The 22,357-nt window shown below is 44.1% G+C and overlaps 1 protein-coding gene across 1 annotated transcript; it reads left to right on the forward strand.

Moving 5' to 3' along the window:
* LOC144497784 (di-N-acetylchitobiase-like) lies at positions 1–21,961 on the forward strand. The gene is made up of 7 exons (XM_078219221.1): positions 1–135; positions 2,611–2,749; positions 6,776–6,984; positions 9,720–9,891; positions 9,977–10,074; positions 18,999–19,160; positions 21,776–21,961. Exons 1-7 carry the CDS (start codon positions 1–3, stop codon positions 21,959–21,961), a joined length of 1,101 nt encoding a protein of 366 aa, XP_078075347.1.
* The last annotated feature ends 396 nt before the right edge of the window (positions 21,962–22,357 follow it).

A 22,357-nucleotide genomic window follows, 5' to 3' on the forward strand; every position in this document is an offset into this window, starting at 1 on the left:
ATGAGGCTCAATATAAAGAAAGGATCTCGCTGCGACTGGTCGATCTTCATCTCCGGCGGAGAGGATGCGCTGGAGTTTGGCATTGGCGGTGCTGGCGCTGTGGATCGCCGGAGGTTCCGGTGGTATTTTGACCAGGTGTCCGTGTAAAACACCGAGACTGTGCGGTTCTCTACCGGCCGACCATCAGCACCAAGTGGAGGTGGGTGTCTGAGACCATTCAATTCCCTCGGGAAAAGAGTTCATTGGTTTGAAGTTTTTTGCAGTGTATTGTGCAGCAATGCTTGGAATGGAGCATTGGGATGTGAACGGGTGTCTTTCCTCATCTGGTTCAGCTCCTCTCAGCCACACTGTTGTGGAAGTTCTGAGAGATTGTTCTCTTTAGGATGTTTTCTCCCTCCGGGACTGGCCTGGGTTCGGTTGGGGAAGAGAGTTCACCGGTCAGCCTCCAGCCTGGGCTCCCGGGGAGATACAGGCTGGAGAGAGGTCGTTAACACAAGCCCAGGGTCAGGAACAGGCTGAGGGTGTGAGAGTTAGGCTGGGGGAGAGGTGAAGCTAGTGCAGAGGCACAAGGAGCAGGTCAGAGTGTTGTTAAAATGCAAAGTGAATGGTATGGTATATAATATATGTTAAAGTGTTAATGTTGGTATAGTTACAGTCTGTGTAAAACATGACATCTGTCACATTGAACAATGCAAAGATATTTCAACAAGTGCTGCACCAATACAATGTTTATTTTTAAATGTTTCTCTGATATGCTGAATCTTAAATGATGTGTGATCTCACTCTGACAGACTAATACCATGGTTAAAGTTTACACTTTTCACACAATATTGATTCCCCAAAACACCAGTTAAAAATCCTGGAATCACATGGAATTAAACTGTGATTTGACCTCAGTCATTGTAAAACTGGGATCCTGGTCCTGATTAAACTGAATACAATTTAGCGAATCCTTCAACAAGCATTGATATCAGATGACTATGTAACTGGTGTGTAAATTTTTTAATGTTGCTTTCCTTCAGCAGCCTTGGAATCCACAATGACTTGTTTCCACTCCTATGGGTTTAACGATGGCTCTGATAAATCCAATGGGCAATCTTCACTCTACCACGTGTGTGGCAGGCTGTGTGTGGCAGGCTGTGTGTGGCAGGCTGTGTGTGGCAGGCTATGCTCAAAGTGTCGGGTAAATTAAAAGCAAAATACTGCAGATGCTGGAATCTGAAACAAAAACAGAAAATGCTGGAAAATCTCAGCAGGCTTTGACAGCATCTGTGGAGAAAGAATAGAGCCACTGTTTCGGGTCTGGCTGAGGAAGCTCTGACGAGGGGGTCATCCTGAATCGAAATGTTGGCTCTATTCACTCTCCACAGATGCTGTCCGATCTGCAGAAATTATCCCACATTTTTTGTTTTTGTGTCGGGTAAGTTAACTGTTTGAAGGTTTGTGCACTCCCTTTGACACCTCGACTTTATATCCCCACACTCTGTGTTCAGTGCCCTCTTGGCTGAGCTTTCTCCACGTGGTTCAGTCCCAAGCCAGGGTCTTCCATTAGTCAGCAGGTCTCTCATTATTTGGGTTGGAGGAGTCCATGAAGGCCCATATATTCCAGGTGCCAGACTTCATTTTGATAAGTGGATGATGCCGGGGCATGACCCCAACTACCAAATGGCCAAGGACGTTGCAGAATGATTGAAGGCCAGGTTCTGCTATGAGTCATTGGCACCTTCTTTGCATGATATTATGCAGATACATGTGGGCGGTACGGTGGCACAGTGGTTAGCACTGCTGCCTCAGAGTACCAGAGACCCAGGGTTCAATTCCAGCCTTGGGTCACTGTCTGTGTGGAGTTTGCACATTTTCCCTGTGTCTGCGTGGGTTTCCTCTGGGAGCTCCTGTTTCCTCCCACAGTCCAAAGCTGGGCAGCTTAGATTGATCATCCATGCTAAATTGTCACTTAGTGTCCCGGGATGTGTGGATTAGGGAGTTTCGTGGGATAAATACGAAGGGGTCACAGGGATAGGGTCTGGGTAGAATGCACTGTTGAAGAGTTGGTGCAGATTCACTGGGCCGAATGACACTGTTGTGACCTGTTGCTAAGTGTTTAGTGTGTAAAATGTGTGTTTTTGTATTAATTTACAGGATAAGGGCGTCGTTGGCAAGGCCAGCGTTTATTCCCCATCCCTCGTTGTCCTGAAGAAGGTGGTGGTGAGCTGCCTTCTTGAACCGCTGCAGTCCCTGAGGTGTAGGTACACCCACAGTGCTGTTAGGGAGGGAATTCCAAAATTTTGACCCAGCGACAGCAAAGAAATGGCAATATATCTCCAAGTCAGGGTGGTGAGTGGCTTGGAGGGAACCGCCAGGCGGTAGTTTTCCCAGGTATCTGCTACTCTTATCCTTCTAGATGGTAGTGGTTGTGGGTTTGGGAGGTGCTGTCTAAGGAACCTCAAGAAACAAGGTCTCCAGCAATATAGCTCATGACAAGAGGTGTTCATTATCCCTTCCTGATCCTGTATCCTGCGGAAAATTATGTTGATAGGAAAAGAAAATCAATATTTTAAATCAGTTTTATATCCTTCATTACTTCAGCTGACCGGTTTATGTTTGTACCAGGTCCTTGTCTTTGATAGTGGAGGAGCGGATTGGAAATATTATGACTGGTCTAAGATCACGACTATAGTTGCCTTTGGAAGGTATGATCGTGAGCTCCTGTGCCATGCTCATGCATATAACGTTCGGGTCATCCTGAAAGGTAATTAATTTGATCACAGGGGAAAAAAAGCCCCCATCTCTCCTAATGCAAGCTGCATTAACTAGAAACACGTCAAGAGACAGACTGTGTATAGCTGTGAATTTGCTATTCTGATTCATCATCCCCATATACATTCCAGAAATTTCTCTTCAACACTGACACAACTGTTGCAAATTATTAGACATTCCATTTACAATACATCAACAGTTTTACAGTGACTCACCGCTCCTGCCTTCAAAGCCTGATTTCCTGTTGACTAATTTTTCACACTGTTGTGCTCCTTATTTCCATTTATAAATTCCTCAGTCCATATTTATTTGGCGTCTGTCTTCCTCTGTAAACTTGTTTCACAGTAACGAGGACCCCCCAACCACTGGTGACAATGTAGCCTATCTATTTCGCTGCTTACAGCAGTATAAGTTGTCATTTAATTATAAATAATGTCAGATCAAGGTCTTATCAAAACACATTTCACAGTGGAAATTGATTCCATCTGAATACATTGGTTGAAATATCCCATGCACTCAACTCTCATCTGCTCAAATAAGAGCAAAATACTGCTGATGCTGAAAATCTGAAATTAAAACAGGAAATGCTGGATAAACTCAGCAGGTTTGGCAACATCTGTGGAGAGTGAAACAGAGTTAATGTTTCAAGTCCATACAGAAGTGAAGAGGGTTAGAAATGTGATGGATTATATCATTGGAGAGGAAGGTGAGGCAGAATGGAAGGTCAGGGATAGTTCGGAGCTGAGGAGAGTTTGACAAAATGCCGTAGACACAAGGGTGTTAATAGTAGCATTAATGTCTGAAGAAGTGCTAATGGTGGCATAATGGTAAGATAGCAGAATGTGACAGTAGGGGAACAAAGGTCAGTGCTTGGTGAAAGCAAAACTGAAGCCCTGTGGGAGTGGGGATCACATTGGGACAGAGCAAGGAAGCCAAAGCACAAAAAGGGCATCTCGATGGAAGGTAACTTTCACAGTCTAAAGTTGTTGAACTCAGTGTTGAGTCCTGAGTGCTCTAACGTGCCTAACTAGAAGATGAGATGTTATTCTTTCAGTTTACGTTGAGCATCACTGGAGCATTACAGCAGGGTGAGGAAGGACATGTGGGAATGACAGCAAGATGCTGAGTTGAAATTGCATTTTGCAGGGAGCACTCCCTCAACTGCCCCCAACCTCTCATCCCATCCCATGGAACCTTCTCTTGCATCGCAGAAAGTGCAACACCTGTTCCTTTATCTCCTCCCTCCTCAGTGTTCAAGGCCCCAACGCTCCTTTCAGATTAAGTAGTGTTTCACTTGTACCTCCTTCAATTTGGTCTACTGTATTCATTGCTCCCAATGCAGTGTTCTATATATTGAGGAGACGAAATGCAGACTGGGTGACCAATTTGTGGACTAACTTGACTCATTCTACAACAATGACCCGATCTTCCTGTTGCTTACCATTCTAACTCTCATGCCCACAGTCTGTCCTTGGCCTGCTGCTCCAGTGAAGTCCAATGCAAACTGGGGGAACAGCATCTTCCGATTATGCACATTACAACCTTCTGGACTCAGCACTTGCAACAACTTTAGACTGTGAACGTTCTCCTCCATCTTGACCCATTTTTTTTTGTTTGTTTGGTTTATGCTATACAATCCCCATCTCCCCAATCCGGCCCACTGGGCCAACTGTCCCTTGTTCTTTAGGCTTGCTTTCACAACAGTTACATGGGTAAGATGGGAATAGAGGGATATGGGCCAAACCAAGCAATTGGACTAGCTTAGTGGTACAAAAAAGGGCGGCATGGACAAGTTGGGCCGAAGGGCTGCTTCCATGCTGTAAACCTCTATGACTCTATGATTCTATTACTTAGCACTGACCCTTATTCTCCTATTAACACATTCTGATATCTTACCTTTATGTCATTATCTTAGCACTTCCTTAGTCCTTAATGCTACCATTAACACTCCCTTTGTCTTGTGTCCATGACATCTTTATCAATCTCTCCTTGGCTCTGACCTATCCCCCTCCTTCTATTCCACCCCACCCTCTCCAACTATACAATCCTTCACATTTCTGTCCTCCTTCAGTCCTGTGAACGAGTCACATGGACGCGAAACATGAACTCTGTTTCTCTCTCCGCAGATGCTGAATTTATCCTTCATTTTCAGTTTTTATTTCTGCTTTACCTGACTACTCTTACTCCCAGGATCTCTTTGTATACTGACGTGGGAGATTGACCACTGATTGTTTTTTTTAAACTTTTCATCTCCAAGATGTGTTGGCCATTGCTGGGTTGGTGAACACTGTTACATGCAGTCTACAAGTGGGATGAGGAGAATAATTACGCAAAAGGAGAGTGGAGCACTTGAAGGAATTCTGGAGATGTTCAGTAGTTGTGGGGATCTGGTTGCATTGGGAATATGAGGGGAAGCAGGGTCTAAGATTTCTAATTGTGAGAGTTTGTGGAGGAGATTAGTACAATAGTACTTGAATGTCTATTGGCTTCTTTGGGGTCTTTAAGGATTCAGGCCTGTTGCTGCAAATTAAATCCCCAAGCTGCCACTGCTCTGCTGGTCCATTCCTATCATCTATTCCAGGCTTGAATCTTAAGCTTAAGTGCTTATTTAATAAGCCATAGAAATCCAAGTATGGCACTAAAATTTATTTTTAGAGGAATAGAATATAAAATCAGAGACATTAATTAAAATCTTTATAGATCTCTATGAAAGCAAAAATACTGCAGATGCAGGAAATCTGAAATAAAAATGCAAGAAATATTCAGTATGTTAAGCAGCAATTAACATTTTAGTTAATATATAGAACCTTAGTTTGCAGCTGTATCTGCATCAACAAAAACTGATTTAGGCTCACTGGAAAAAAGCACACAAATATGGAATGGAGAGTATAAGAGATAAAGTTGCTATAGTCCTAGATGACCATCGACTGCTTTTCCCTATGAGGAGGAGATCTGACTGGTTGTGATTTAGCTGGGGGATCACCACCTCTCAGGCAAGGGGCAAGGCTGAGAATGTGGGGGGGGGGGGGGGGGGGGGGGGGGGGGGGAGCGGTGGGGGGGAACCTTCAAGAATAACTTCAGCCAGTATGAGAACTGAACCCGTGCTATTGACATTGCTCAGTATCACAAACCAGCTGTCCCGCCAACTTGAATAGAAAGATAATTTAATAAGTTGAGATGACGTAGTTACAGTGGCAGGAGGCTCACAAATCCTATCTAAATACTTTGCCTTGTAAAACCAAGAGATAGAAAATCACGTTGCAAGCTGGGAAACTACAGAAACTGATGAAAAGCTTTCCATTTATTGTTGTGATGATAAAAACTAATCCAATGATTTTCAGGGTTTGGAGACAGGCTGAGGCACTTGAAGAAAAGTAACAGGAGAGTACAGAGAAACCTTGAAGATAATAATGTGGAATACATCAACGCCAGCCACATTATGTGTAAAGTTCTATTAAAAAGATAACAAGACATGCAAGTACTCCGTCTCTCTTTTGTAGGTCTAAAGATTGAATTTTCTCCAGGAGCCAGAAGAGGGCAGTACTGAGTGAGTAATGCATTGCCAAAGTTGTTGGCATTTCTGATGAGACATTGAACAAAGGTTCCACCTGCCAGTTAAGGTGGCGGAAGAAGACTACATTGGCACAATTTGAAGAACAGGGAGTTCTCATGGCGCCCTGGCAAGCATTCATCCTGCACCTAACACCACCAAAAAAATAGTTATCTTTAACTAGTTATTTATTTAATTTCCTTTGAGGGTCCTTGCGGGAGACAAAATTAGCGACCACCTCTGCTTAGAAAACAACACGATTTCACTCCAAAAATACTTAACTGATTGAAATATTCAAGGACATCTTGGGGATGTGAAAGGCACTATGTAAATGCAAAGTGTAGCTAAATCTCTGTTGCCTACATCTACTTGGCAATGGCACTTCTTTTTGTCAAAATGTCTCAGGACTATCTGTTCTGTGAACAATGCTGTATAAACATTTATTATTCTTTCTTTATGCTTCACCAGCAACTATAGCACAGCACAACTTAATAAACAGAAATAGGCGAACAGTCTGGATCAGAAAAAAAATGTTGTTGGCGAGAAGGCAATTTATGGATGGCATCAATATGGAAATATGGGAAACGGATACTCCTGGGTCGGAATATTATCATGCACTTTCTCAGCTGGTGGAGGAAGCCACAGAGATTTTCCACCGTGAAATACCAGGGTCACAGGTAAACTTTTAAACTGGGTAATTTAGTTTCTAACTGATTATAATGAAATGTGGACAGTTTTCTGAATGTATAAATTCAAAAGACTTCTGGTTGTTGTTTGTAAGTGTGCATCATCTTGTTAGAAAGCTGATCAGATTCAATATTTTAGTTTTGAGTCAGTTGGATATTCAGGTGGCCAGCTGATGCAGCCCTCATCACTCCGAAATATCTGAGAAAATTGAAGATATCATGGTAACTTTCACATAAATAGAGAAAGGAGGCCATTCAACCCATCCTAACAATGCCTGCTCTTTGAGAAACCTATCCATTTCAGCTCTTTTTCTCTATGGCCTTACAATTTTTATATGTATTCACAGATTTTTTTTCCCTATCAAGAGTTACTATTGAATCTTCTTCGACCATCCTTTGACACAGGACATTTAAGGCAGCACAGTGTCACAGTGGTTAGCACTGCTGCCTCACAGTTTCAGGGACCCACGTTCAATTCCGGCCTCGGGTGAATACCTGTGTGGAGTCTGCACGTTCTCCCCGTGTCTGTGTGGGTCTGCACATCCAAGATGTGGCCTGGATGGGGTACCCGGACGAGTACACAAATCCTGCGTGGACCAGCTGGCAGGGTTTGGCAGACATTTTTAACCTCTCCTTACACCGATCCGAAGTCCCTACCTGCTTAAGAAAACGACAATTACCCCGGAACCAAAGAAAAGCCAAGCAGCGTGCCTTAATGACCACTGCCCGCTGACTCTGACATCCATCATTATGAAGTGCTTCGAAAGGTTAGTGATGGCATGCATCAACTCCAGTCTCCCGGATTGCCTGGATCCATGACAGTTCACCTATCACCGCAACATGTCTACAGCAGATGCCATCTCCCTAGCCCTACGCCCAACCTGGAACAACTAGATAGAAAAGACACGAATGTCAGACTCCTATTTATTGACCACAGCTCAGCCTTCACCACCGTTATTCCTACAAAACTAAGTTCCAACCACCATGGCCTAGGGCTCGGCTCCCCCCTCCGTGACCGGATTCGAACCCACAGTCCGCAGTCGGTAAGGATGAGCAACATCTCCTCCACCATCATCCTTAACACTGGTGCCCTGCAAGGCTGTGTCCTCAGCTGCTTATTATACTCCTTATATATTTATGACTGTGTGGCTAAATTCCGCTCCAATTCAATTTTCAGGATGGTGTGTGATGTTGATGACAAACTTACGGTAATGGTGTTCCTATGCCGCTGCTGTCTTTGTTCTTCCAGGTGTTTCTGGTGCTATTAAAAAAGCTTTGGCTGGTGTTGCAGAGTATTCTTTCAATGGTGCAAACTGCAACCACAGTCACTGATAGCAGAGAGAGTGAGTGTTTAGTGATGGGCGGAGTGTCAATGGCTTCTGTGTCCTGGATGATGTTCTTTTTGTGTGTTGTTGTATTCTGGTAAGTGGAGAGTATTCCATCACACTCCAGCTGTGTGCCTGGTACCGTACATCGAGAAAGGCTTTGAGGAGGCATGAGGTGAATCAGGCATCACGGAATGCCCAGCCTCTGATTTGCACTTGTAGCCATTGTATTTACAGGATTGGTCCAGTAAGGTCTTGGTCAAGGGCAAGCTCATAGCCTGGCATATCCCTCATTTCACCAATATCATCAAGCTGGGCAATGAAAGCGGGTTCAGTGAAGAATGTAGGAGAGTATGCCGGGAACAGCACCAGACATGTCTAAAAATGAGGTGTCAATCTGCTGAAGTTACAACATAGAACTGTAGCAGAAGCAGCATGCCGAAGACAGAGCTAAGAGATCCCACAGCCAATGAAGCAGATCATACTGCTGCAGTCCTGTTACATCTAGTTGTGAATTCTCCACTCGCTGAAGATGGTTGTGATAATTAGAACCAGGACCTGATTTTCTCAGGACTGTGCCCTGGATCAGTTGCTTCAAAATTACCTTCCCTCCATCATAAGGTGAAAAGTGGAGATATTTGTTGATGATTATAGTGTTTAGTATCATTCATAAACCTTATGACACTGAAGTAGTCCATGCCCATGTGTAACAATACCTGGACAACATTTAGGTTTGGACTGGTTCAGTGGTATTGATTTGTTTGTAGAAAGTGAACCACATTGGCTTGGCCAAGTCTTATTGTCCATTCTTAATACCCTTGTGAAGATGATTATGAACCCTTTTCTTGAACTGCTGCTGTCTGTGTGGTATAGGTGCATCCACAATGTTGGAGGGGGAGTTGCAGAATTTTGATCCAGCCACAATGAAGGGAACGCTGATATATTTCCATTCAGGATGAGGTTTAACTTGGTGGGAAATTTAAACGGTGAAGTTTCATGTCCATGTGTTGCCCATGTTTCTCTACATGGTAGAGGTCGTAGATTTGGAAGGTGCTATTGAAGGAGCTTTGGTGAATTTCTGCAGTGCATCTTGTAGATAGTACACACGACTGTCACTGCATCAGTGTTGGAGGGAGTGAATGTTTAAGGTGGTGGGCGGGGTGCCAATCCTGGACTGTGTTGAGCTTCTTGAGTGTTGTTGGAGCTGCACACATCCAGCCAAGTGGAGAGTATTCCATCACATTTCTGACTTGTGCCTTGTAGATGGTGGATAGGGAGTCAGGAGGTGAGTTACTCGCCGCAGAATTATCAGCTTCTGACCTGCTTTTGGAGCCACAATATTTTTTGAAGTTCTTACAAGGTAAAGAGATTAAATCAAAAACCTCTTCTCATTACTCTTAGGTATCATTTAATGTGCCTTGGTCTCCAGATTGCGCAGTTGGCTGGTGCTATGATTATGCAGCAATTGCAAATTCCTGTGACTTTTTGTTTGTGATGTCCTATAACATACATCGTAGAATGATGGACAACTGCTTTGCAAAGCCAAATGCTCCCTATAACCAGACCTTAGCAGGTACGTGCAATATAACCTTGTGGTTCAGAGTCCACATGCCCTATTGAAATGTTAATTTGAGATTGTCATTCATTTTGCCATTCAGGTCTCTCCGCTTATATTAATCTGGGTATTGATTCCAGGAAGCTTGTTATGGGAGTTCCGTGGTATGGTTACGACTATACTTGCCAGCACTTCTATGAGGTAAGGTGAAACATCTATTTTGGATTCTGCAAATAAAATGGGAGTGAAGTTATTTTGTCTGAATGAAACTGTCCAATCAAGGCATCCAAATGTAATTTGGAACAGCCCAGAATCTGTTAGATTGTTTGTAAACTCTTTCAATAATTTTGCCCTTCTACTTTCTCTTTTCTACGGCAGAGAGGGGTAATGGGTGATCGCCATATGGTCAAGAAAGACCAGGCAGGTAGTGCAGAAGCCCTTGGGTGCATCTCCCTCTCCTAACAGTGATCATTTCTGAATTGTGATGGGAGTGGTGGTTCACATATGGAGTGCAGCCAAAGCCTAGTTGAAGGCACCATGGGCAGCTCAGGTATATAGGGGAGGTAGAAGCAAGTTTGGAAAAGCAATAGTGATAGGACATTCAGTAGTAAATGGAGTAGACAGGTGTATCTGTGGCCACAGACAAAAATCCAAGATGGAATGTTGCCTTCCTAGTGCCAGGATGTCACTGAGCAGCTGCAGAGCACCCTGGAGAAGGGTGAACAGCCAGCAGTGGTGGTCCACATCGGTACAAATAACCTAGGAACAAGGTAGAATGAGGTATTGCAGGAAGAGTCTGGAGAACTAGAAAGGAAACTGGCAAGTAGTACTTCAAAGGAATTTTTGCATTACTTCTATACCATGACAAATGTGTATAGGAATAGGAGGAGAAAAATGGATAGCTGAAAAGATGGTGCAAGACGTAAGATTTTAGACTCCTGGCAGGGGTGGAATTACAATGAAACACACTGTGCCTGGGCAAAGTGCCCCGACCAATTGGTGGTGGAGGGGGGTGGGTGTGGGCTTCGTCACCAGCTGCTCTGTATCGTACTGGAACACTCAGTCAACCAGAGTTACAGCACATCAACATAGCCAGTTAGGGCATCCAATCAGAGGATGATTCCTTCCGATATTTTCTGCTGATAGGCTCAAATTAGTCTGAAGAAAATCCATTGAGCATTACTCCCGCTGCTTCCTATTATTCAGCCAATTCATGGATGGGATCAATGTACCAGGGACCGTCATAGAAACACAGAAACTAGAAGCAGGAGTAGGCCATTCGGCCCTTTGAGCCTACTCTGTTATTGATTTTGATCATGGCTGATCATCGAATTCAATATCCTGATTCCCCCTTCCTCCCATATCCCTTGATCGCTTTAGCCCTCAGAACGATATTTAATTTCTTCTTAAATCAGACAATGTTTTGGCCTCAACTACTTTCTGTGGTAGTAAGTTCCACAGATTCACCACCCCCTGGATGAAGAAATTTCTCCTCATCTCAGCTCTAAAAGGTTTACCCCTTATCCTCAAACTATGACCCCTAGTTCTGCACACCCCACCATTGGAAACATTCTTTCTGAATCTACCCTGTTTAACCCTGTTAGAATTTTATAAGTTTCTATGAGATCCCCTCTCATTCTTCTAAACTCCAATGAATATAATTCTAACTGTGTTAATCCCAGGAAGCAGTATGGTAAATCTTTGCTGTTCTCCCTCTATAGCAAGAACATCCTTCCTCAGATAAGGACACCAAAACTGCACACAATACTCCAGGTGTGGCCTCACAAATGCCTGATACAATTGCAGCAAAACATCCCTTTCCCTGTACTCAAATCCTCTTGCTATGAAGGCCAACATACCATTTGCCTTTTTTACTGCCTGCTGTACCTGCACGCTTACTTTCAGTGACTGATGCACGAGGACACCAGGGTCTCGCTGAGTATCCACCTCTCTCAATTTACACCCATTCAAGTAATAATCGGTCTTCCTATTATTGCTACCAAAGTGGATAACCTCACATTTATCTACATTATACTGCATCTGCCATGCAGATGTGCACACACAAATACATAAAGGCCAAATACAAATGCATAAAGGAGGCATGGTTAGTAAGTTTGCAGATGACACCAAGATTGGTGGCATAGTGGACAGTGAAGAAGGTTATCTCAGATTGCAATGGGATCTTGATCAATTGGGCCAGTGGGCTGACGAATGGCAGATGGAGTTTAATTTGGACAAATGCGAGGTGATGCATTTTGGTAGATTGAACCAGGGCAGGACTTACTCAGTTAATGGTGGGGCGTTAGGGAGAGTTACAGAGCAAAGGAATTCAGGGGTACAGGTTCATAGCTCCTTGAAAGTGGAGTCACAGGTGGACAGAGTGGTGAAGAAGGCATTCGGCAGGCTTGGTTTCATTGGTCAGAACATTGAATACAGGAGTTGGGACGTCATGTTGAAGTTGTCCAAGACATTGATAAGGCCACACTTGGAATACTGTGTACAGTTCTGGTCACCTTATTATAGAAAGGATATTATTAAACTAGAAAGAGGGCAGAAAAGATTTACTAGGATGCTACCGGGACTTGATGGCTTGAGTTATAAGGAGAAGCAGGATAGAATGGGACTTTTTTCTCTGGAGCGTAGAAGGTTTAGGGGTGATCTTATAGAGGTCTATAAAATAATGAGGGGCATAGATCAGCTGGATAGTCAATATCTTTTCCTAAAGGTAGGGGAGTCTAAAACTAGAGGGCATAGGTTTAAGGTGAGACCGGAGAGATACAAAAGTGCCCAGAGGGGCAATTATTTCACACAGATGGTGGTGAGTGTCTGGAACAAGCTGCCAGAGTAGTAGTAGAGATGGGTAAAGTTTTGTCTTTTAAAAGCATTTAGACAGTTACATAGGTAAAATGGGGAAAGATGGATATGGGTCAAATGCTGGCAATTGGGATTAGCAAATTGGATTATTATCTAAATGGAAAGAAATTACAACATGCTGCTGTGCAGAGGGACCTGGGGGGTCCTTGTGCATGAGACGCAAAAACCCAGTCTGCAGGTGCAACAGGTGATCAAGAAGGCAAATGGGATGTTGGCCTATATCGCAAGGGGGATAGAATATAAAAGCAGAGATGTCTTGCTGCATCTGTACAGGGCATTGGTGAGGCCGCAGCTGGAATACTGTGTGCAGTATTGGTCCCCTTATTTGCGGAAGGATATATTGGCCTTGGAGGGAGTGCAGAGAAGGTTCACCAGGTTGATACCAGAGATGAGGGGTGTTGATTATGAGGAGAGACTGAGCAGATTGGGTTTGTATTCGTTGGAATTTAGAAGGCTGAGGGGTGATCTTATAGAGACCTATAAGATAATGAAGGGGCTGGATAGGGTAGAGATGGAGAGATTCTTTCCACTTAGAAAGGAAACTAGAACTAGAGGGCATAGCCTCAAAATAAAGGGGGGTCAGTTTAGGACAGAGTTGAGGAGGAACTTCTTCTCTCAGAGGGTGGTGAATCTCTGGAATTCTCTGCCCACTGAAGTGGTGGAGGCTACCTCGTTGAAAATGTTTAAACACGGATAGATGGATTCCTGATCGGTTAGGGAATTAGGGGTTATAGGGATCAGGCGGGTAAGTGGAACTGATCCACTTCAGATCAGCCATGATCTTATTGAATGGCGGGGCAGGCTCGAGGGGCTAGATGGCCTACTCCTGCTCCTATTTCTTGTGTTCTTATGTTCTTAGGGGTTTAAAAAAAAGGGCAGCATGGACAAGTTGGGCCGAAGGGCCTGTTTCCATGCTGTAAACCTCTATGTATGACTCTATGACACTCAGCCTGTCCAAATCACGCTGAAACATCTCTGCATCCTCCTCACAGCTCACCCGCCCACCCAACTTTGTATCATCTGCAAATTTGGAGATAATACAATCCATTCCCTCTTCCAAATCATTAATATATAATGTGAACAGTTGGGATTCTGGCACAGATCCTTGCGGAACCCCACTAGTCACTGACTGCCAATCAGAAAAAGACCTATTTCTGCCAACTCTTTGCTTCCTATCTGCTAACCAGCTTTCTATCCATCTCAAGACATTATCTTCAATCCCATGTGCTTTAACTGTACATAGTAGTTAGTTATGTGAGACCTTGTTGAAAGCCTTCTGAAAGTCTAAATAAACCACATCCACTGGTTCTCCTCGGTCAACTCTACTAGTTACATCCTCAAAGAATGCCAATAGATGCATCAAACATGATTTCCCTTTTGTAAATCCATGCTGACTTTGTCTGATTATACCACTGCCTTCCAAATGCTGAGTTATGAAATCCTTGATAATGGACTCCAGCAACTTCCCCAGTACCGACGTTAGGCTCACTGGTCTATAATTCCCTGTTTTCTCTCTCCCTCCCTTTTTGAATAGCAGGTGTACATTAGCTACCCTCCCAGAATTTTGGAAAATAACCACCAATGGATCTACTATTTCCAGGGCTACTTCTTTAAGTACTCTGGGATGAAGATTATCAGGACCTGGAGATGTATCCAACTTCAATCCCATCAATTTCCCCAAAACCATTTCTCTGCTATTGCTGATTTCCTTCAGCTCCTCACTAAAACTTGTTTCTCTCAGCACTTCTGGTAGATTATTCATGACTTCCTTTGTGAAGACTAAAGCAAAGTACAAATTAAATTCCTCAGCCATTTATTTATCCCCCATTATGAATTCTCCCATTTCTGAATGGAAGGGGCCTACATTCATTTTTGTCAATCGTTTTTTCTCTTTGCATATCTATAGAAACTCTTACAGTCAGTTTTATGTTCCCTTCTAGCTTACTTTCATACTCTATTTTTCCCTTCTTAATCAATCCCCTTGGTCCTTTCTTTGCTGAATTTTAAATGGCGCCCAATCCTCAGGCCTATTGCTTTTTCTTGCTGATTTGTATGCTTTTTCCTTGAATCCGATACTATCTCTAATTTCCCTTGTAAACCATGGTTGGCCACAATTCCCTCACCCCTCTTGCACCAAACAGGAATAAACAACTTCAGGAGTTCACCTACTCATTCTTTAAATGCCTGCCATTGTCTTTCCTCTGTCTTTCCTTTCAGTAATGTTTCCCAGTCCATCATGTCCAATTCATCCCTTATCCCATCATAGTTACCTTTATTGAGATTCAAGACCCTGGTCTCAGAATCAACTACATCACTATCCATCCTGACAAAGAATTCTACCATAGTATGGTCATTCATCCGCAAGGGTTCTCTCACAACTAGTCATAAGGTTACTGTGCATGTATGTGAATGCACGGTGTATGGTGAATAAGACTGAGCTGCAGTTGCAGGTAATCATGTGGAAATACGATGCTGTGGCTATAATGGGGACCCGGTTCATAGAAGGATACGACTATTTGCTAAATACTTTGAAATGAAAGGTGTTCAGGAAATAAGGGAAGGAAGGTAAGTAGGAAAGGAAGCTATACTAATGAAAGAAAACATTGAAGTGCTGGAGATCAAGAGGATGTTCCGGAGGGGTCAATGAGGAAATCTATTTGGTTAAAGAAACAATGGAGGTATCATTACACTGCTTAGTGAAATGCACAGGTCACTAATTGGTGGGAAATAAAGAACAAAGAACAAAGAAAATTACAGTACAGGAACAGGCTCTTCGGCCCTCCAAGCCTGCACCGACCATGCTGCCTGACTTAACTAATACCCCCATGCTTCCGGGGACCATATCCCTCTATTCCCATCCTATTCATGTACTCATGTTTCTCACGTCTATTCTCCATACTTATGCCATTATACCTTGGGATCATAAGAGCAGCAGTCAGCCATTCAGGCTCTTAAACCTGCCCTACAATTGAATTAGATCATGTATAATCTTGATCCTAATTTCTATTGATCTACCTTGTGCCCTAATCTTCAAAACCTTTGCTTAACAAGAACGCATTAATCTCATTTTTGAAGTCTTCTATTGGTAAAGCCTACACAGCCTTTTGAAGGAGAGAGTTTCTGATTCTCTTTGCATGAAGAAGTATTTCCTGACCATCCTCAAATAGCCTAGTTCTGATTTTAACATTATGCCAACTATTCCTGGATTTTGCTCACAAGAAGCATTACTTTATCTCCATCTATTCTATCCATTCCTTTGATCATCTGAGGAACATCAAATAAATCAGCTCTCAATCTTCTATATTCAATCTTGTTCCTGTCTCTTTGAAGATACAACCTTGCCCTCGTCAATAGATGTGCCATTTAATGATATATATTTTACCAAGATACCATCCTTTTTCAAATGATCAAGCTTCAATATCTTGACCTGTGTTAATTAAATAAAGGTTACTACAAAGACATGAGGGAGGAGCTGGCCAGAGTTGATTGGAAAAGGAGTCTAACAGGGAAGACTGTGGAACAGCAATGGCAAGAGTTTTTGGGGGTTATTCGGGAGGCACAATAGAAATTCATCCCAAGGAGGAGGAAAAATGCTAAGGGGAGGATGAGGCATCCGTGGGTGACGAGGGAAGTCAAGGACAGCATAAAAGCCAAAGAAAATGCATACGAAGTGGCGAGGATTAGTGGGAAGCCAGAGGATTGGGCAGCCTTTAAAAGCGAGCAGAGGACAACTAAAAAAGCAATCGGGGGGGGAAGATGAAATATGAGTGTAAGCTAGCTCGTAATATAAAAGAAGATAGGAAGAGTTTTTTTCAATATATAAAAGGTAAGAGAAAGGCAAAAATAGACATTGGACCGCTGGAAAATGAGGCTGGAGAAGTAATAATAGGAAACAAAACAGTGGCAGAGGAACTGAATAGTTACTTTGCATCAGTCTTCATGGTGGAAGACACCAGTGGGATGCCAGAACTCTAGGAGAATCAGGGAGCACCGGTGAGTGTATTGGCCATCACTAAGGAGAAGGTTCTGGGAAACTGAAAGGTCTGAAGGTGGATAAATCACCTGGACCGGATGGAATACACCCCATGGTTCTAAAAGAGATAGCTGAGGAGATTATGGAGGCATTGGTGATGACCTTTCAGGAATCACTGGAGGTAGGGAGGGTCCAAGAGGACAAAGAACAAAGAACAAAGAACAATACAGCACAGGAACAGGCCCTTCGGCCCTCCAAGCCCGCGCCACTCCCCGGTCCAGGATTGAATCCTGAATCCAGGATCCCCGCCCAATTTTCCAGCCTATCTACATCCTAATATCCTATCCACCAAGCTGTCCCTCACAGCTACGATGCTTTGTTCATCACAACCTATTAACTCACCCCCACCCCCCCATTCCAGACCATGTGATCTCCAGGGAGAGGCGAAAACCCAGAGTGAAAACCCCAGGGCCAATATGGGGAAAAGAAAATCTGGGAAATTCCTCTCCGACCCCCTGTGGCGATCGAAACGAGTCCAGGAGATCACACTGGCCCTGATCAGAAAATGCTTCCCAACCCTATTCATTTCCACTTCTGCTTTACGAACACCATCTGAATTCCCTGCCCCCGAGACAGATTCCCAACTATCCGCAGTCTCGCTCTGTACTGGCACCAGCAAGATGATCATAGAATGAAGCCTGCTACGCTCCTTGCATTGAAAGGACTGGAAAGTAGCTGATGTAACACCGCTGTTTAAGAAGGGAGGGTGGCAGCAGATGGGAAATTATCGGCCGGTTAGCCTGACTTCAGTCATTGGCAAGATTTTAGAGTCCATTATTAAAGATGAGATCGCGGAGTACTTGGAAGTGCATGATAAAATAGGACTGAGTCAGCACGGCTTCGTCAAGGGGAGGTCATGTCTGACAAATCGTTCTTTGAGGAGGTAACAAGGAAGTTAGATAAAGGAGAGCTGGTAGACATGACTTATTTAGATTTCCAGAAGGCCTTTGACAAAGTGCCACGTAGGAAACTGTTAAATATGTTAAGAGCCCATGGCATTAATGGTAAGATCCTGGAATGGATAGAGGATTGGCTGACTGGCAGAAGGCAGAAAGTGGGGATGAAAGGGTCTTTTTCAGGATGGCAGCCGGTGACATGTGGTGTGCCTCAGGGGTTGGTGTTGGGACCACAACTTTCCACAATATACATTAATGATTTGGAGGAAGGAACTGAAGGCACTGTTGCTAAGTTTGCAGATGATACAACGATATGTAGAGGGACAGGTAGTATTGAGGAAGCAGGGGAGCTGCAGAAGGACTTGGACAGGTTCGGAGAGTGGGCAAAGAAGTGGCAGATGGAATACAATGTGGAAAAGTGTGAGGTTATGCACTTTGGAAGGAGGAATGGAGGCATAGACTATTTTCTAAATGGGAAAATGCTCAGGAAATCAGAAACACAAAGGGACTTAGGAGTCCTTGTTCAAGATTTGCTTAAGTTAACATGCAGGTTCAGTTGGCAGTTAGGAAGGCAAATGCAATCTTAGCGTTCATGTCGCAAGGGCTAGAATACAAGAGCAGGGATGTACTTCCGAGGCTGTATAGGGCTCTGGTCAGACCCCATTTGGAGTATTGTGAGCAGTTTTGGGCCCCGTATCTAAGGAACGATGTACTGACCTTGGAAAGGATCCAGAGGAGGTTCACAAGAATGATGTCTGGAATGAAGAGCTTGTCGTATGAAGAACGATTGAGGACTCTGAGTCTGTACTCATTGGAGTTTAGAAGGATGAGGGGGGATCTTATTGTAACTTACAGGATACTGCAAGGCCTGGATAGAGTGGATGTGGAGAGGATGTTTCCACTAGTAGGAAAAACTAGAACCAGAGGGCACAACCTCAGGCTAAAGGGACAATCCTTTAAAACAGAGATGAGGCAGAATTTCTTCAGCCAGAGAGTGGTGAATCTGTAGAACTCTTTGGCACAGAAGGCTGTGGAGGCCAGGTCATTAAGTATCTTCAAGAGAGAGATAGATAGGTTCTTGATTAATAAAGGGATCAGGGGTAAAGGCAAGAGAATGGGGATAAGAAAAATATCAGCCATGATTGAATGGCGGAGCAGACTCGATGGGCCGAGTGGCCTAATTCTGCTCCTATGTCTTACGGTCTTATGGTGTCTAATGGTCTTTAAACTTGGCGATCGGTCATGCTGTTGCTGCTTTTGTGAACTTACCAAAGCAGCTCAATTCACAAACGCTGTATTTACATCCCGTTTGCACCTTTCAGGCTGGGAGATGTGAAATGACAACATTTCATCTAAGCAAACTCACTTGTAGCTTTCGAGCTAGTCGCTGGATCTCATACAAGGAGATCATGAAGCGCCTGCCCAAGTCAGTCACTGGCAGATATTGGGATGACAATCACAAAGCTCCTTATTATGTCTACATGGTAAGAGTAAAATGGAAACATGTGCATTCTAACATGCTTTGTGGAATGTGAACAATGTCGTGTTTAATGATTCTGTATTCTCTGTGTACATGATGCAGCAAAGTTTCAGATGCCCATTTTGTATGGTAGTAAATGAGCGAGATGTTCTGGCCGCACTCGCCTCCAGTGCTGGAAAATCCCGCTCCAGATTAACGGACCTTTGCGTGGTCCGTGTTCCGCCTGCTACGATTCCCATGGCGGGCGAGCCGGTCAAATCACGTGAGAGCCGAGAAATCAGGTTCGTGCCCGGTTCCTCGCCTCTGGTGATCTTACCGGCACCGGATATCCGGCACGTTCAGCCTCTCACCCATTTCCGGTGAGAAGCGGAATAATTTGTTTAAATATATTTAAAGCACACTTTACATAGACTCGATGAGCCTGGGAAGCAATGGGCCGGGCTCACTTGTCTTTGTGGCTTCGCCCGGAGAGGTTCTCTCCGGCGAGGAAACCACCTGCGCCCCATGAACAGGGAACAGGCACCAGAGGCCATTAAGGACCCCCCGGAAGGTCAAGGCCATGGGTTGGGGTGTCCCTTGGATAGTGCCAGCCTGGTATCCTGGCATTGCCAGCCTGACAGCTTGGCATTGCCCACCGGGCAGTGCCAGGGGGTGGGGCCAGAAGGAGGCAGGGTCAATGGGGGCAGACTCTGAAGGGGGCAGGGCCTGAGGGGGTGGGGCCAGGTCAGGAAGCCCGACCGGGGAGGGAGAGGGCACCCCGCTGTGCGCTCTGCAGGCGATTGTAATGTGGAGGGAGGGCAGGGCTCTCTGCTCATTCTGCAGGAGATCGGTATGGGGAGGGAATAGGGAGCCGCTGCCACTCTGCAGGGGATCAGTGGGGGGGCTCGCGTGATTTGTCTGGGTGGGGGGGGTACTATATTTGCGGGTGATGTGCCCACCCCCCCTCCGGGCCCCTGCGATAGCTGGGGGGTGGGGGTGTTAATTGAGGCCAGCTGCAGCAGCAGAGGTCTGACCAATCTCACTCTCTCGCAGGGCTTTGTCGTTGCAACTGCACATGTGCAGCCATAGAGGTCTACACATGTGCAATAGCTCCCTCTGCTGATAGAACAGGCTGGCTGGTGATTTAAGCCCTGCCCACTGCCTCTAGTGGCTGGAAATGGTCTAGTCCATTTTTTCATTGTCTATGTGCATAAGATTCTGAGTAAAGACTCATCCAAAAAACAGATCTGAAACTCTCCCGTGTTCACAATAGGTGGGCACTTGGAATTTTTCTCATAAAATCGCCCCCAAAGCCATTTTTTTTAGCATTCTACATAACTGGTTGCAGACATTGTCAAAAGTGCTGTTTTTCAGACGAGCAATTAAACCAAGGCCTCTTTTGCCCTCTCAGGCAGAGGTAAAAGTGTGTATGCCCCAGTTTAAATGTCGAAATGGGGAGTTCTCCCTCGCCAATATTATTTTCTAAATCTAACCATTGCCTCATCCATCTCCATCTCTGTAACCCTCACCCCTGCCCTACATCCCTCTGTGTTTCATCAAGTATCCAACATTGTTGTCTGTGTCTGCAGCTTGCTCGGTTTTAAGCTCTGGAATTTCTTTCTTAATTGCCTCCACCTTTCTTTCCACTGTTAAGATGCTCCTTAATATCTACCTCCTCAGTTAAGTGTTTGATAACCTAGGTATATTGGTGTAACATTTTGTTAGATAATGCTCCCATGAAACACCTTGGGATGATTTAATGCATAAAGGCATTCTGCAAATACAAGCTGTTCTTTTGCAACAACCTAAAGAATGACCTTCCTATCGTGTCCAAAGATGTGCGGGTTAGGTTGATTGGCCAGGTTAAAAATTGCCCCTTAGAGTCCTGAGATGCGTAGGTTGGAGGGATTAGCGGGTAAATATGAGGGGGTAGGGCCTGGGTGGGATTGTGGTCGGTGCAGACTCGATGGGCCGAATGGCCTCCTTCTGCACTGTAGGGTTTCTATGATTCTATGATTCTATGATTCTATGTGTTGAACCACTTCCATCATCCACAAGTGTTTCACACAATAGGTTTCTCTGAATTGCAGTGACATAGAAGTCATTGAACTGTTTTGAAATTAGACTGTGGCCGGATCAGGTGCGTGATGAAGGAGCAGCGCTCCGAAAGCTCGTGATTCCAAATAAACATGTTGGACTTTAACCTGGTGTTGTGAGACTTCTTACTGGACCTACATCGTAGCAGACAACTGGCTGATTCAGTCAGATGAACAGTCTTGCACTATATTAATGGCCTATTCAATTATTTGTACTCTATCGCATGGTCTAATCGCCAGGTGAATAATGTTTACAGAATAATCTTCTGTGTACATTTCTAATTGTGGGTGGTGAGTAAATGTATTAAACCATATCACAGATTACTACAGTACAAATAGGATTGCAATGGTTTATATAATCTGTTGCACTTGAAGTTTGGAAGAAAGTACCCTTGTATGTTTCCTTTCCTGTTCAGCTCACCTCATCCTTTAATGGAAGTACAAGTTCAACGTATTTTAAATAGTGCCAAAGATGTTCAGCATCATGCCTGGAAATGTGCAGTGACCCAAACTTACCTGTGCACCACTCTTTGCCTTTTTACAGGTGAACAATACGCACCATGAGGTTTGGTATGATGATCCAGCGAGCATTTCAATGAAGTCGTCTATCTTGAAGAAATTAAAACTTCGCGGCATAGGCGTGTGGATTGGAAATTTCTTGAATTATAGTGTCAATCCTGAAGCAGCAATGCAGACTGACAACATGTGGGATGCTCTGAAAGTTGACTGAAGAAAATGTTGAGCTTGAACTATTTAATTTTCATATAATGCGATTCTTTAATTTTACAACACAAAGTGAGATAACTTCCATCATTGAAACAATAACATAGACCTAAGGAACAGCTTTAGCATTTGATCTTATCAATGAATTTCTAGTCAATGGAAGCAAATTTATGAATATAAATTTCATTCCAAGATGAAGCCACTTCAGGCAAACCTGTAGCAATTTTCATTGTGGTTAGTGACATTGAAAGTTAAAGCTTCATGCCGAGAAATACTTACAATTCAGGGAAAATTCAACTTTGCCTTCAGGTCATAATCCAATTCTGGCATGCACATGTGTGCTGTCTGGTTTATAAAGAACAAAGAAAATTACAGTACAGGAACAGGCCCTTCGGCCCTCCGA

Source organism: Mustelus asterias, chromosome 8 (genome assembly GCF_964213995.1).
Source record: "Mustelus asterias chromosome 8, sMusAst1.hap1.1, whole genome shotgun sequence".
Lineage (NCBI taxonomy): Eukaryota > Metazoa > Chordata > Chondrichthyes > Carcharhiniformes > Triakidae > Mustelus > Mustelus asterias.